Source organism: Sphaerodactylus townsendi, linkage group LG05 (assembly GCF_021028975.2).
Source record: "Sphaerodactylus townsendi isolate TG3544 linkage group LG05, MPM_Stown_v2.3, whole genome shotgun sequence".
NCBI lineage: Eukaryota > Metazoa > Chordata > Lepidosauria > Squamata > Sphaerodactylidae > Sphaerodactylus > Sphaerodactylus townsendi.
The window spans coordinates 73746042-73763150 of record NC_059429.1 but is presented as its reverse complement, the minus strand read 5'-3'; the positions used below and the strand labels follow the sequence as shown (position 1 = coordinate 73763150).

The following is a 17109-nucleotide window of genomic DNA, read 5'->3' as shown; positions in this document are numbered from 1 at the left end:
CCTTCTCTTGCTCCGCCTTCTGCTCCGCTTCCCCCTCCCGTTTCTGAAGCCACCGCACCTCTGTCAATGCCACGTAATGGCGCGAGTTTCAAGACTCTAGCAGAGCGTATTAACCACGATTTGCAGAGGAAGGAAACCCTGACGGAAGACGATGCCGACCTCCTCGCCGTCTGCCCAGCCCACTACACTGACCACGTGGGGGAGGACGGCGCCGTCCAACGGGTCGTTGAGTATCGCCCCATAGGCTATAACGTCCTCACTGAGCTCCGCAAGGCAATACGGGACGTGGGGATCACCAGCCCCTATGTGAGAGGCATGCTGGAAGCAGTCATATGGAATCACGTAATGGTTCCGGAGGACTGGAAAACCACTTTTCACATGCTCTTGAACCCTGCGCAGTTTGTTGTTTGGGAAAGCGAATACCGCCAACAATGCATAAGCAGAGGAGCAGCCTCTGGCGGCGCCTATACCGCCGCACAGCTCTATGGCTGCGAAGGCTTCACCCTTCCCGACGCGTAGATCGTCCTGCCGGAGGCCACCCTTAAGGTTGCCTCTGACTGCGCCTACAAGGCGTTTGTAAGAGTGCCCGCCGCCGGACAGCCAACCCAGAGCTTTTCCAACGTTCGGCAGAAGCCTCAGGAGCCTTACGCTGAATTCCTGAACAGGCTCCAGGTGGCCCTGCAGAGGCAAGTCGACAACGACGCAGCCCAACACGAGCTCCTCATGCGCCTCGCCAAAGAGAACGCCTCCGCTGAGCGCCGCAGGGCAATCACGGGCCTAGGGAAGAACCCCGAGCTGGCCGACATGCTTAAGGCTTGCCAGGATATCGGATCTCCCGCCCATCAGGCCAGCCTCCTAGCCGCAGCACTCTCCACCACCCGGGGACAGCCCCAAGATGAGTGCTTCAACTGCGGCAAGTGGGGACACTCCCGGAGGGACTGTAGGTCGCCCGGTGGGGGGGCTTACAACCCCGATGGAGGAGGGCTCCCCCCTGGGAGACGAAGGCCTCCAGAAAAGCCCCGAACCAAATGCCCCCGATGCCGAGAGGGCTTCCATTGGAGAAACGAGTGCCCGTCGGGAAACTCTTACCCGGGCCTCTCCCCAGCCCAGGACCAAGGAGGAGAATATTAGATCAGCCCCGAGAGCCGAGACCCGAACCCAAACCACCTCCTCCCAGCGGTATCTCCCTCTCCTGCACCCAGCCTCTTTCCCTCAAGTTTCCCAATGAGATCCTCGTTGTTCCAACCCAGTACAGCGATCCCATCCCCCCGGAGGCCGTCGGGTTAGTCTTGCCCAAAGCCTCCGCTGCTGAGCAGGGACTGTTTGTCGTTCCGGGAGCCATTGACTGTACACACCAAGGAGCCGTTCACATTCAGGTGTGGACAAACATCCCGCAGGAGTTGCCCAGTGGAACCAGCTGTGCACAGCTGATCTTCCTGCCCCACATGCTGCCTGCCGCCGATTCAATAAAGGCCACGAGCCCAGATCGCCATCGAGGCACAGCCGGCACCACCGTAGCGGCGGTAGAAACGCCCATCGGTAGCTCCCGCCCGTACCTGGAGCTCACTTTAGAGGGGTGTCCATTCAAGGGACTGGTGGACACCGGCGCCGACGTAACCGTCATCAGAGCAGCCGAGTGGCCTGATCAGTGGCCGACCGAGGCTTGCCCGTGCATTTGGGGGGTGGGGGGGCAGCAGACCGCGAGACGAAGCACCCGCCCGCTCACAGTCCGCAGTCCAGGGCTTGAGCGACAGCTCACAGTCCGCCCCATCGTTTTGGACATCCATGTTAATTTGTGGGGAAGGGATCTCAGGAGTCAGGTGAAGACGACTCTAGTTTGGGATGGGTAAATCCACTCCCGCCATGGCCGCTACCCAGAAAAAAAACAGATAGCAGCTGGCCACGTTGAGATCCCCGCCCCCCAGCTTTGATTGTGTTTCCTACCTCCACCCCAGAGCTCTCGCTCTGGGACACCCTCTTTCTTTACCTCACTTGTTCTATTTTTTCAAACAGCAAAGGCGGGAGGGCCAATTGGCTGACTGGCCCTCCCTGGATTAAAATCTGGGCCCGTCCTGGTACTGCAGCAGTGCCAGGACAGGCCCCAGGTTAAAAAAGGGGCTGCCGCACCAAATTCACACATAAACCGGTTTGGGCGCCTCGAGTGACCATAGTTTAAGCACCATCATCACTTCTAAATACCCATATTGTTTTCCGGTTTTCTGACTTAATCCGGCACCTTAGCCGAAACCGCCCCTTAAGGAGTGGTTTCGGCGGGCGGCATTTCCCCAAGATACTCAAATTCAATCCCAAATTCTGAACGCCATGTCTGCCTCAACCTCTGCGATCACGATAAGTGTACCTGCCCCAGGGGGGAACCTCCCCCAGTCCTTTGTCCCAAAAACCAACTCCCAAATGTGTGATTGTCTTGCTCTTCTGACGCGTCCCCTTCTCTGAACGCATCCCCAAAAGTCCTTTTGTCTTACAAATTAGATATGCATACCCACAATCCCTTGACGGTCCACTCGCCCCCCCTATCTTTAGGGGCTCGGACCAGCGCTCTGGCGCATCCTGATGACGTCCTTGAAGCCAACTCTCCATAGGAGTTGTCTGCCCTTCGTACCCCCTGCCCTATGTCCATACAAACTAAAGAAAGGGGAGTAGGTGGGGCCTCCATGGCCTGCCCCCCCCTGCAGAATTGAAATTGAACAATTCGAACCTGCTCTCCGGCCCACTCCCACCTGAGCCAAGACCAAGCTTGGCGGGGCCCGGCCCCCTCATAACCTGGGGAAAGGGGTATGCTTCAATCCCTCTCCCTACAGGTCTCCAGTGGATTCCAGATTTGCCATGTCCAGCCAACCCATGGAATGGCACCAGAAGGAAACCAACCCGATCCCGGAGATGGAACGGATCTCCCTGGAAGATCCGGTCCCGCGGCCCCGACGGAACCGCCGCCAACGCCAGAATGGCTTGAGGACCCAGATGACTTGGGGAGACGTCAAGGCAACGACCGGCCGGGCTCGAGAGCTGCTGCAACAGCAAGGCTGCCCCGAGACACCCAAGGGTCTCTGCGCTGCCATCTTTGCGATCATCACTGCAAACTCCGCAATCACCATCCTCTGCCTGCTCTGCTGCCTCTTGCCGGTGACGCTCGGTCACCCCCTTTTGGAGATCAACCAAGTCAACATCTGGGAGCGGTTCGCTGCCGCTGCCAACGTCTCATCCTTCTGCCTGGGCCAGTATCTCGGAGTGGGAAGTTTGCTAAGCTCCTGCCTACTCCCTGTCTGCAAGGCCCCTGGAGATTTCCTGGAAGAGTCGGGCCTGAGCCCTTTCATGAACGCCTCGTCCATCCGGTACTCCATGAGCGCCGATTGGGGACCCGTTGTTCAAACCCTCCCCGCTGGCGCTCTTTCCCTCATCACCCAAACCGTCGCCAACCACGAGTCCAACACTTGCGCCCGGATTGCTGATGTGGCGGGACGGGAAACTGGCCCGAGCCCAGTCACCGGCTCGGCCAACTGGAACTGCACGCATATTGAGGACATTCCCCCCATATATGGGAACATCCTCCTCCCTAAAGGCTGGTTCTGGACTTGCGGGGAGAGAACCTTCAACTACATCCCCGCTCGCCTTTCTGCTGGAACTCTTTGTTGCCTTAGCTGCCTTACCATCATCCTGCCTCAGGCTCCACCCCGGGAGCCCAAACGCCGTCGCCGCTCCGCTCTTTCCCTCGACCCTTCCTGCCGGAGCGACGCGGTCGCTCTCTCCAAAGCCGAGTATGTTTCCCTTGCGACCTCCCTGGTGGGAGTCCCCGGACTCGCCACCTATAACGCTAAGACTATTGGTCGGCTGGCCTGTGCCCTTGCGAAGTCCATTAATTCCACCTCCACCGCTCTGGATGCTCTGGCCTCCGAGCAACAAGAGCTTCGTCAAGCGACTCTAGATAATCGTGCCGCTATTGATTATTTGTTATTACTGCATCACCAAGGTTGTGAGAATGTACATAATATGTGTTGTTTTAATCTCTCTGATAATTCCCATTTGATTCATATGAAAGTTCGTGAGTTACAAGATGTTGTATCTAATCTGAAATACGATGTGTTGCCTCATTGGTGGTCAGCCCTTTGGAGCTGGCTGCCGGGGGGATGGTTAAGTGCTATTGTACAATTCTTCATTGGTTTGATTGTATGCCTTGTTGTTGGATCTTGCCTTGTTCAGTGTGTATCTGCATTTGCCTGTAACATTTGTAAAAAACCCCTTGACTTTCCCCTGCGCCGCAACCAGGTCCTCATGCTGCACAAACAACTCAGCCAACTTGAGCAAGTCCCTGGGGAGGCAAGCATCCCCCTAAATTGCCCCAACTAATTCGGTTTCCTTCCTAAAATATAAGAAACGGGGAGATGTAGGGGTGAGCCCGCGAACCCGGCAGAACCGTAGAAGGAGCATTAGGCATGCCGGTGCCGGCTACGGCCTTCCGGGAGCACACGCTCCCCCAACCCCCGCTCCCCCATGAGTCACGGGTCATGAACTGCCTGACTCGCGGTCACCAGGTGTCCCACACAAAGGGACACAAAGGCTCCTGCCCTCAGGTGAAGATTAGGCCCAGACATGGATGCTTCCTCCCGCACGTAGCAGCCCGATGAGATCATGCATCACATGATGATCTCCCGCTCTCCCGACCTCCCGTTCTCCCGCCTGCCCGACCCCTTTTACACGCCCCCATTGAAACCCTAATAAAAGGTGCGAAGGGTGAGCGCACGGCAGAGTTGCCAGGATCACGGGATCCCGCGCTTCCTGCTTGCTGGCTCTCTCCACCAGATGAAATCTCCGCGTGTCATCTCTTCCCTGGGACCTCGTGGGTACGACTACATTTGGGGGCGGGGCTCGAGGGGCAGGGCCATGCCCCTCCCACCCCTGAGGGGGTACGCACAATAGAACTAAGGGAAGCCACCTGCACAGGCATCTGGCATTGCATGCTCGCAAGCTGCAAGCCAGCCAGCTGGGGAAAGAAAGTCTCGCCTCTTTGCTCTCGCGAAGCAGGTTTTGAGCCCAGGAGCTCTCATGAGAGGCGAGACTTTCTTTCCCCAGTCAGCTAGCTTGCAAGCATGCGATATCGGCTGCCTGTGCGGGTGGCTTCCCTTAGTTCTGCTGCACGTGCCTCCCCACCCCCCCTGCACTGACCTCTCATTTTTGCAGCATTGCCACCATTCGGTTACCCGGACCTGGTGGGAGTCACAGCTGGGGTGGAAGGGGCGTGCAGCTGGGGCGCAGGAGCGCCTGCCCCCCACTGGACATGTAATGTGGGGTTTAAACCCATGAAACCCCCCCTTACCTACATCCCTGTGAGGAGGCAACGGAAACTCTGAAGTCCAACAATCTGTCCCATGGCCTGCCTGCACTAAAATTCTGGCTTCTGTTATGAAGCAAATTTCACAAATTAGTTTTTAAACTCCGCAGGAGTTCTGCTTTTAAACCTACCTTATAAATATGTTTCATGCTTTACCAAATTTGACTCTATGTGACATGGAAATATTTTTAAATTTAGGGATACGCGGCAGTGGTGGGATTCAAATTAATTTAACAACTGGTTGTTTACAAGCACCATTTTAACAACTGGTTCTGCCGAAGTGGTGCGAATTTTCTGAATCCCACCACGCCTCCTGTCAACTCTTTGAGGCTTAGATGTACAAATGTTCTCAACAGCGTTTTACAGAAAAATCTGCCCATTTAGAAATGCAATAAAGATTGGGCCCTTAGTGTGGTGGGGTCAGGTGATCTTGTGCCCTAAGGTATCCTGGGATAGTTTGAGCTAGATTTGATTACTATGGTCATGTAGAAGTGTCCATTTTTAAGACACTGGTATGAATCAGTCAGTGAGGCAAGAGTTGGCTTTATGCACATGTCACATAAACAGTCATTTCGGGTCAGATGGCAAGAAAAGTCATGTCCAGGGTGAGCTGAGCTGCCTTCGTTATCATTTTTGTCTCCTTCCATTGGGAACTACCAGGGTGCAGTAGCAAAACAAAAAATGGTCTTGAACCACCTTGAAAACTAAGAGACTAGATGAAAAGCTTCATGGTTAGAGCTTATGTCAGGCAGTTAAGTACAGCTACAAATCATCAGCCAGTAAGTACAGATACACATACGGACATTACAGGGCATTAACAGTGAAAGTAAAAATATAATTTGTGACATTTCTATGTAATAACTAGTTCCACAGTTCCTCAAACAGTTTGGAATTAATTTAAACAAATGATTACCAAGGAAAGGCCATAAACCAGCTTTTAGCCACTTCCCAATCAGTTTAGGCAGTTCTGGTTTTCTGCGGCGCACAAGACACGCCCTACTTGTAGTTGGTGAAGAGAACTCTATAGGGGGGTGGAATGGTTGGGATAGAGCAAGTGGAAAAAAGCAGCAAACTAGAAGAAAGCAAGGACAGGAGCCAAAAAAGGATTTTTTAAAAATGCAATTATCCACTTTCTCATTTGGATTCAAGATGGATTATGCAGAGTGAGTCAATACAATCAAAGAGGGAACTTTCAATAAATCATGCAACAGGGTAAGAGTTGTAGAACCCACCAGAAATCAAAAACAGAACTGAAGCAAACCATAAGTATTAACATGAAGCATTACAAGATACAAAATTCACCAATAATTTTTTAAGTAACTTTGAGAGTCATTTTGTACACTACTATTCTATTTGCCCAATTCAGTTTTGCATAGTATATGGAAAGCCATGAGAGCAGCAGCCTTCTTGACCAGCTCAGGCAGCCTGTTACACAGGATAAGGGTCACAAGGGGGAAGGCATGTCTATGGGCAGTTGTTGATTTTAATCATTTGGAGGCAGGGAGCTTCAGAAGGCCCTGTTCTAATGAACAAAGCTGTTGTGGCAGAGCATGGGGGAGAGGCAGCCCAATGTTGGGGAAAGGCACCCCAATGTTGGGGAGCAAGTGAACTGACTGTAGGGCAGGAGTAATTTGCATCAGGCTCCGATAATAACCAAGCTAAGGCATTCTGCACCAGCTGAAGTTTCTAAATTGATTTTGAGGGGAGGCCAAGGTTTGTGCATTGCAATAGTTCAGTGCTGATATTACTGTGATATGGATCCAGGTGGCCAAATCAGCCGTATCAAAGGTAAGATTGAGTTGGAAGAAAGCCTCTGCATTAACTTGCTTCTCCAGTAATAAAGCTGAGTTCAGTATAATCCCAAGTGGGGAATATTTTTTGTGGGAAATTTAGGATAAAACTTTTTTTCCCCCTTTTCATGTTTGTAAAGCGCTGTCAAGTCACAACAGATTTATGGCGACCCCTTAAGAGTTTTCAAGGCAAGAGACAAACAGAGGTGGTTTGAACATTGCCTGCCTATGCATAGTGATACTGCACTTCCTTGATGGTCTCCGATCCAAGTACTAACCAGGGCCAACCCTGCTTAGCTTCTGAGAGCAGATGAGATTAAGACAGTTCAAACCATCCATATTAGAGCATTTCTTCATTAAAAGGTTGGAAAACAGAAATGGAGATTAAACAATGTCTCTGGGAACAAAAAGAGTCCAGTAAGAGACCTGAAGTCCACAGTCTCAAGTTGCGGGCAGAACACCAGTATAGTGCTATAGGGAAATAGGCTGGTCCCAGAAATTCATCTTGGGACTTCAAACTTGCACATGAGCCCTCATTCTCCTATACCGAGACACTCCAAACTGTCTCTACACCTTCAGGGCCCGTTAAAGGTCTGCACCATCACCAAGTGTGCACCTGTTTATGTTTCTGTCCACCTGTTATCCAGCAGGCAGCATGCCAGAAGTGCATTTCTTCCCAACCCATAACTCTCCTGACAGATACATGTGGTGACATACTTGAAGAAGAAACAAGTTACAAGTTTTTACATGCAACTTTGAGAAGCCACCAAGTCATGATGATAGGGCTGCAATATTTGACTTAAGTAGGAGCTTACATTCAGCAAGCATTTCAAAAACCTGCTGGAACAAGCTTTCCGTTATTTGTGCGTGTAAACGCTAAAGAACAAAAAAGCGCATTATCAGGTGTGGTGTTATTATGTATGTCTAAAAGGGGAACAAATAGTATCATTGTAAGTAAAACACCAGGTTCAGAAGATAAGGCCTAATCGAGAAACCAAAGAGGGAAGTGCTGTAATAAAGGCAACACATAGACTGAACAAATTCATGTTCAAGTTGTGACAGAGATATGCCATAAACAACCGTGCCTTGGTTCCACAACTAACTGTTGCAAGTAGCGAGAAGACAAAATTGGGCATAATCCAGTATGGATTAGAACAAACTAAATTGAACTGATCTGTGACACAGAGAACAGTAACAATACATACAGGATATATGTAAATTGCCCTAGTATCCCAGCATGGTGTCTTTTGATTTCAAAAGAGAAAACTTCACCCCATCATTTTTCAGAAGCTGTTTAAACAATGTGTACATGATCAGTTTGATTAGAGCAAATGGTTGGAGTCAGAAATTAGTATCTGGAATGAGATAAAAATCCTATGCTCTAATTCCTCTGCTCTAATCAAGCTGATTACAGTACATATCGAACCTTAACATCTGTTACAAGAATTCTTTACAACACCCCTTCTAACTAGGATTTTTCTACCTTCTAACTAGGATTTTTAAAAAACCCTCAAAACTGCACTTCCACTCTACTGTGTCTGAGGAAGGGAGCTTTATCTCTTGAGAGCTAACACTCTGGCACTCTTGCTGATCTCTAAGGTGCTACTGAACTCAAAACCAAGCAGCATTGAGGAAGTCATTAAATGCAAGAAGTCTTCCTTTTATCAACAAGACAAGGAAAAAGTGAACTTGAGGAGAATATTGCCAAAAACATTCAAGTAATAAGTAAGAATTTCTTTAGCTACATCAGAAGCAGCCATGGAGGCAGTTGGCTGTTTTGATGGTAAAAAGAGTGATGAAAGGACTGAAGGAGGAAAAAGCAAGTGCAGTTAATGTGCATTTTGCCTTCACTATGGAAGATGCTGAAACTGATCTGTGATGGAACTGCTGTTTTGCAGGAGGGCAGATGAAGATCTAAGTCACAAGGAAGCAACAAGATGAAACCCCAAGGTCCTCTGACAAAGTAAAAGGTCCTGCTATTGAGTCCAGATGACAGATACTTCAGATACAGTCAAAAGTGATATGGCCTTTATTTCCAGAAGTAGTAAATGTGCTGGTAATTTTTTTTAAAGATTGTAGGAAATTACTGAGCAGTCTTTCCAACAACAGTTCTGGCTTACTTGGTAGAAAGTGTTACTAAAAGTAGAAATATTAAGGCTATAGCAAGGCTAAGTAAGGAAGAATCTACAAGATTCCTAAAAAGCCCATCTCTACCACCTTTAGGAATTCCAAGTGGATGTGAACAAATGGACAGCAAATCAATGTAATATACCTGAATTTCCCAAAAGATTTTACCAAATGTCTTTCATCAACATCTCTTGTAAGAAACATTCAACAATCATTAAAAAAAAGAGGAATGGACCTTTTGGAGATCAGAAGTAAAGGATGGAGAAAAGTTATCAGTTTTCACTACTGAAGGGAACAAGTACTGGGAAACCCCATGAACCTGTATCAGGATGGGTCCTATTTACTTGTTCATTAATTCTCTGGTACCAGGGAGGAACAGTGAAATAGCCAGATTTGCAGAGGTCATCACATTATTCAGGATGGTGAAAACCAAAGCAGTTGATGAATTGCTCTAAGATGTCCTCTCCAAACTAGGTAGATAGCATCATTTGCTATACTCTTGCCTCAGTGCAAGTTACAGTAAGTTGATGAACATGAGGACAACAATTTTTCCTCACTTTACCTATATACTGAGGGGATGTGAACTCTTTTCCTCATCAGAAAGTCAGATCCGCGGGTTGTGGTGAAAAAGTCAGCGAAACTGTTAAATTAGTGTGCATCAGCAGTATTAAAAAGTGTTATGCCAGGGATCAGTGGGGAAAGGATCAAAAATAGAACAGTATCAAAACGTTATTATATAGAACTATGTGGAATACTACGTATAGTTCTGTCCAACCGCCAATCTCAAAAACAATATTATAGAGCTGAGAAGGATACAGAAAAAGCAAATCAAGTAATCAAAGATTCTCAATCATAAACAGTTATTGATGCACAAATCAGAAAGAAGATGACTAAGGAGGGAACACATTCACAGAGGTTCATGGTGGGAAAATGCTGATAGAGAACACTGTCTTCTTCTATCACGATACTGGGACTAAGGGGTTCCCAATGAAGATGATAGTAAATAAGATTCAGGACATACAAAAACAGTACTTCACAAAATTAATAATTAGCTTACAGAACTCAATTTCTCAAGATCAGGGATGGAAGCTAATTTAGATGGTTCTAAAACGAGATTACACAAATAGCCTTATAGTTATTGATGCAATTATTGATGCTGCCATGCAGCTAAGTGCAGCTTCCATGTTAAAAGCAATGTTCCTCTCAAAACACGTTGCTGGAGACAACAAAACAGACACTTTGACCTTTGTAATCTGCTTTTAGGTTTTCAAAGGACTTCTGGTTGACAGTATGAAGCAGCTGTTGGACTAGATCAGGGGTAGGGAACCTGCGGCTCTCCAGATGTTCAGGAACTACAATTCCCATCAGCCTCTGTCAGCATGGCCAATTGGCCATGCTTGTAGGGGCTGATGGGAATTGTAGTTCCTGAACATCTGGAGAGCCGCAGGTTCCCTACCCCTGGACTAGATGTATCACTGGTTTGATGCCACAGAGCTTTTCTTACGAACCGGCGGTTAAATTAATGCTCAGTTTTTATTAAAGATTTTTAGGTTAACAATCATTACTATTCAGCCTGATTTTTCATGGCATACAATATCAATGCAAGACTTTCCCCATACATTTAAGCACTGTTCTTATTCGCATAGATTATAAACACATGCACACCAATTCTCTTTTATATCACTTTTGTGAAAGTGATTTATACATTTACAGTATATAAATGTGCACACAACTGTTTGGTTTGCATACTGGACTAATTGCAGATTCAATATTTTGCAGGAGGGTAGAAAGAAACAAGCAGAGGAATAGTACAGGTAAGCAGAGGAAAATTAGGAATTAAAAGGAACGGACAAAGACTTTTTGATTTCTGAACTTTCAAGAGAAACTAATTAAATTCTTTCATACCTATTCCTTCAGCCAGAAACAGGAAAAAAATTAAGGTCAGAAATAAAAGTTGTATTTGTTGATCCCCAGACAAGTACATGTGTGAGCCAATTCTCTTACTTTAATATGTTGGGATGTGAAAGCCTGTTCATAAGCTGGACTTCTTTCAGCATGTTTGCTCTGTTGCTGCTTAGTGTGTTCATCTTTAAAGCCATTACCTGATCAGACACTCTGTGCCGAACCTAAAAAATAATCAAAAGGAAGAAGGCATGTGAAGGCTATACATTAAAAGTTAAAGAGCTGCCAGTACAGTGGAATACAAGGAAAACGGTAGTGGGCTTAAAAACTACTGAAGACTTTATTATATTCTGCAGTATGCAATTGTGATACCAATAGTGCCTGATGACGATTTTGACATTTAAAAATCTTTTTTATGGTGATGTATTTGCTTATACAACTAAGAATTCCTAGTTTTTGCACTCATCTTAAGTAGTCTATATTAATTTATGTAATTAGTACTACCAATATGATGACACTCCAAGTAATTTCCTTTTATGTATTTCCTTTTCTCCTCACAATTTTATAAATGGTCTGATGTGTCTAAAGGCAAGTCAGCAGGACTTAGTTTCAAGAGAGTACTCTGAAAACTGCCTGTGCTTTAGGCACATTCCAAACAAATGCCACAACCCATTGCTCAGTCACTATAACATCCTTTTTCCAAGGCAAATCATGCAATAGTCACTGCAGTTATTACTGCTGTGCACCTTGCATGGTTCCCAGGTAATAGAAAAGACTAGGACTATCTTTTTACAGGAGGTCAACATGGCCATCGTTATACAGAGAGATACTGTTTAGAAGTGTGTACCTTATCACTTTTTGGCTCAACTTTTTCTTCTCTTTGAGAGCCAGTGTGATATACTGTGTGATAGTGTTGGATGAGGATCTGAGAGACCCAGGGTCAAATCCACTATAAAAGGTCCTGAGTGACTTTTGGCCAGTCATATGCATTAAACCTAGCCCATTAGAAAGAAAGGCAGGGTATAAATGAGGTAAATAAATCTGGTATTATTCCTCCTGGTAAGAAAAAACTATCCAGCTGAGTCCCCTCTGAAGCAAGAGGTAATGCTGTCTACTTTGAAGGAAGTTATCATGAAAGCAAGCCGCACAGAGAGTCTTGTAGTTCAATGCTCAAGAGTACTGCATTGCTTATTAGTCTGAAATTGTGTTTTGTGTTAACATGATTTTCTTCATTCTGTATTGTTATGCTATCATAAGGACTATATTATGCATAAAAGGAATTGTAGTTAGCAGATCTCTGTATTAGTTAGAGATGACTGATGTGGAAGTAACACATGTAATCTTTTCTATATGGATAGATGAAATATGTAGCCATTAGACTACAGATTTCCTCTCCAAAAGGGGGCGTGTGATGGAATAGTACTGTAAAACTAGCAAAGTCACATATGACTGTGAAAAGCATCTTTGCCTTTTGATCTCCTGGAGGGAGGACAGGAAACTATGCAGAGGTGCTAGGATGAAACTTCAAAGGTTTTGGAAACCTCATGGAGAGCGGGAAAAGTTTTCTTGGAGAATAAGGGAACAAAGCCTAGGTGACTCTATCATGGGCTAAGCTAAGAGAAGCACCTCTTGACTGGAGGTCCCAAGAGATCCACAAGAAGCATTCAGCTGGTCAATTTCTCTAAATGCATTTATGTTTTATTTCTTTGTTTTGAACTTTTACAACAAATCTTCGAGAAATCAGCTGGTCTGGAGTTTAATAGGAGGGAAAAGAACCCGAGATTGAGGTGAGATAAGAGTGGCTCTCCCAAGCTTAATCTCAGCCTCAGTCATCATAGAAGTGGTTGTTAAATCCCTGCCCCTGGACCCAATGGGATTTAAGCTGTCCCTGGACCCAATGACTAACTACTGCCCAGGAGCAAAAATCCCCTTTTTATGACAGGGTGTTCAAGCATGTGGTTTCTACATATAATTGCTCTGACTGAGAACTTTCACTAGGAAGAACAGGGGAAATGTTAATCTGCTGATTTGCCTGCCTCTCTTACCAGTTTTCAAGAATCACTGTATCCTTCTGGAGTTAGTATTCAGGGGTACGACACTGACTTGGATCTGTTCCTACTTGACTACATGGTTCCAATAAGGAAGGACTATTGCTGAATCCCACAGCATCTTTGCTATGTCATCTGCTTGGTTTAGTCACATCTTTTAAATGGTTTAACATGAGAAAGGCAGGCTATAAATAATGCCAATCAATTAATCAATATATAATTGAGAAAGATCATTCCGGGATTTGAAGTATCATCATATGCTGATACCACCTAGCTCTGTTTTCCCCCTAATAACAAATTTAAACAATGTATTATCTGGAGGTAATAATGAGCTAGATGAGAGCCAACAGACTGAAGCTCAGTCTAGCAAGACTGCTGTTGGTTAGTGCCAATTGGGTGTTAAGGAGCCAGAATATCCTGGATGCACTGAAATTCCACTAAAATATCCACAGGGGGATGAAGCAGATCTATAGGATACTATACTTTCTGTGGCCTTTTATAAAATTTAGTGGTATACCTTAAAGAGAAAGATTTGGCCACAGTTATCCAAGCTGTGAAGTAATTCAAATTAGATTACCTATAATGTGGTCAACATGAGCTTGTCTATGAAGATTCCCCAGAACCTTCAATTAGTTCAAAACGGAGCTGCTACCTAGTTCATTATAGAGAACAATAGTCCCAAAAAGAGCTTCACTGGCTCTCATTTTAGTCAAAGTGCTAGTTCTTATAGTCAAAGTTCTAAACAATTTAGGATAAGAGTACTCACGGGATCACTTTCTCCCATATCAACCTATTTGACAGTCAAGGCCTGCATGCCAGACTTGCCTTCTGAAAACCCACACAACTGGTTATAGCCACCAAGTAAAAAATCTTTTTTTTTTTGCCCTTCAGTTGTATGGGGGTAATTTGCCACACAATTAAAGTAACATCAAAATACTTCCATACAAGAGTTGCTCTTCAGGTCAGGTGTTCAAGTTGTATTACAGTAATTTTTTTCAAGCAGAGGGACTAAAAAAAGCATTTTGAGATCTCCACACAAAACTTTCAGCTTAGTTGGTGTCCAATTTTCCTCTCACCCTGAGCTGAATGGCCCAAGATAGCCCAGTCTCATCATATCTTGGAAGCTAGGTAACAATTATCCTGGTTAGTATTTGGACTGGAGATTGCAAATGAACTCCAGTTTTGCCATACAGAGGCAATAACAAATGGGAGGAAAGTCCTTTACACCTTGATCTAAGCATTTCATACATAAAAGTGAAGAGCTCAGAAAGAAACTCCTGTCCATGGTACCTGCTTGCATATCCTCTGGTACTCTGTTGATTTGCACACCAAATCATTACAACTGAGCTGTTAAAAAGGCTGTCCCTTATCAAATACATGGTGCTAAAAGGGTAAAAAGCCTACATTTAGATACATCCATGTACAAAACACAGCCTGATGTAGTGACAAGATCTCTCTCTACTGTTCCCTAGCATTAAACTAGCTCTATGACGTTCTCCTGATTATACAGATCTTTTAAAAACACAATAGTCTCTTCTAGAAGCTAGAAGGAAGCACCAGCAACAGCTTTCAATCACATGACTTAATGTGTGAATGTACAATCGTCTCCCTGTTCCCTGCTCAAAGCAGTATGTTTTTCCACATTAATTGCTTACATGTCCAGATAAAGTTTACTTTATCATTTAACTATACAGTGCAAATAAAACATGCTCTTTGTCACTTGGAAGTTCTCAATGCAATTTCAATGGCTGCCTATTAAAAACTAGAGCATGGAGATTTTTTTAAAAAGGAGCGACCATTACAATCCTTCCTGAATACCTTGTGAGTCTGAAATTACAAACACACATCATGAATGTATATAAGGCCAAATAAACTTTCCAGGTACCAGCTAGTTAACAAACTTCACTATGGTTTCCCAAAACTACAGTAGTATCTTATTCTTGCTTTTTATCTAACAGCTATTTTGAATGTGACTGTGCTTGAATGCTTGATTTCTGGTCAAAAGTAGTTCTTCTGGAGGGACAAAAACACCCACCTCAAAACTCCTTCCTGGGTTTTAACATTTTTTAAAAATGTTTTATTTCCTGTACTTGCTAGTTGCTATTTGCTACTTCTGCACTTTTTTTCCTTGCTGGAATAGGCACATGTGCTGCAATCACCTGCTGAGAATCAGAAGTGAATGGGTTGAGATACAACACAATGTAGCAGGCCGGATTTGTCTGGATGTCAACATCACTGACAGCAAACAATGCAATAGCTACAGGAATACACAGAGGTAAGGTCCTGTCTGAAAAGTTTTCTGAACAGGTGAACAATTTTGCCCCCTTACGAACAGTCTGGGGTGGGGGCTTTTACACTGCAAAAAAATTTCATGAAAGTTCTTATTTCAAGTTCAATTTCGAATTACTGCTTCAACAGACATATGGATACCTGGTGCCAAGTGCATTACATAGAAACAAGTTGCAACCAAGTAGCTGACTTCTACATTCAGTAATAGGTATAAGACTGATGTGGGAAAGCATGTTAACTGATATCTGCACCTTCTTCAAATCCTACTAGCGGACATAAAGGCAGATTAGATTATCCAAAATTTAAGATAAAAATGAGGATTTTTATGTGAGATTCTATGATATATACAAGGTCACTTTGGTTGGTGTCTTCTGTTCATTTTTATACAATTTCATTAGCACATGTAAGTAATCATGTAATCTTGATCCTCTTTGATCTGAGATTGCAAATGCCTTAACAGACCAGGTGATCGGGAGCAACAGCCGCAGAAGGCCACTGCGTTCACATCCTACATGTGCGCTCCCAAAGGCACCTGGTGGGCCACTGCGAGTAGCAGAGAGCTGGACTAGATGGACTTTGGTCTGATCCAGCTGGCTTGTTCTTATGTTCTTAGTTCTATGTACTTATGAATAGATCGTTAAATAATCAAAACTGTGAGCAATGCACAGATAGCAGCAAGTAACACATTCCAAACTAAACTGTAAGAACATCTAGATTTGGACAAATTTTATATACACTGGAAACAACACAGGCCCATGAGCCTTTCAAGATTTATCAAAAGCAGATACTACCAGATGCTGAAAGAGAAGCTTTCATTGATGTGGTTGAATGGTTGTATGCTTTGACATATATAGAGATTTGTGGAGACTGGAGCATTAGTTGTATAATAGCCCCACTTGTAGACTCTGCTCACACTAGTGATTGAGTAAAGTATTAAACTATTCAGTCCTACTGACTGCTAGTCATTGTACATTGCTCACAGTTTTGATTACTAGTGCTCAACCCACCACCTTTGTATTCTCTATAAATTGTTAATTAAGCTAATTAACATGTTGGGGGAGTATATGTCTTAAGAATACACATTAATCAAAATCGTATGAGAAGTGGACAATATGGTATACAAATTGCTATACTTTTGCCACAGCCCACATTGTGGAACAGCCCCAATATGGATAAATGGATACATCACAAGCCAGGAAAGCAAATAATATTGTCTGCATTTTCACTAGATAGGAAAATTCTATTTGAAGCCTACCTTACTTCATTTCATGTTCAAGTACATAGGTTTCCAGTAGATTTTGTTGACTGTAGAATAGTCCATGTAATCGTAATTGATAATACACAATGCAAACATATAATTATGGAGCCACTCCCTTGGGGAGAATTCTAAGATCAATGTCTATTTAAAAAAATCTAACTTGGTTACCACTGTTACCACATGGTTACCTCTATTGCATAAAGCCTCAATTAAGTACTTACTTAATTTTTGTACACTATCAAACAGGCCCTTATGAAAGTCAGTGAACTGACAAACACAAAAATTGTACATCTAAGAGACGCTAATACAGTAGACATAAAGGGAAAAATAACTTCACTCACAAATAGATTT

General features: G+C 44.7%; 1 protein-coding gene across 2 annotated transcripts in view; it reads right to left on the bottom strand.

The window, feature by feature from the left end:
- The window catches only part of TESK2 (testis associated actin remodelling kinase 2), an 80001-nt gene that overhangs the window by 37174 nt on the left and 25718 nt on the right, over positions 1-17109 (bottom strand). Inside the window, exon 3 of one of the 2 annotated variants that reach the window (XM_048497076.1) lies at positions 11266-11387. The exons of the other annotated variant lie outside the window; for it this stretch is intronic. Within the exon in view, the coding sequence (XP_048353033.1) occupies positions 11266-11387 (122 nt within the window). The remainder of the gene's footprint in view (positions 1-11265; positions 11388-17109) is intronic. 2 annotated transcript variants of the gene reach the window in all.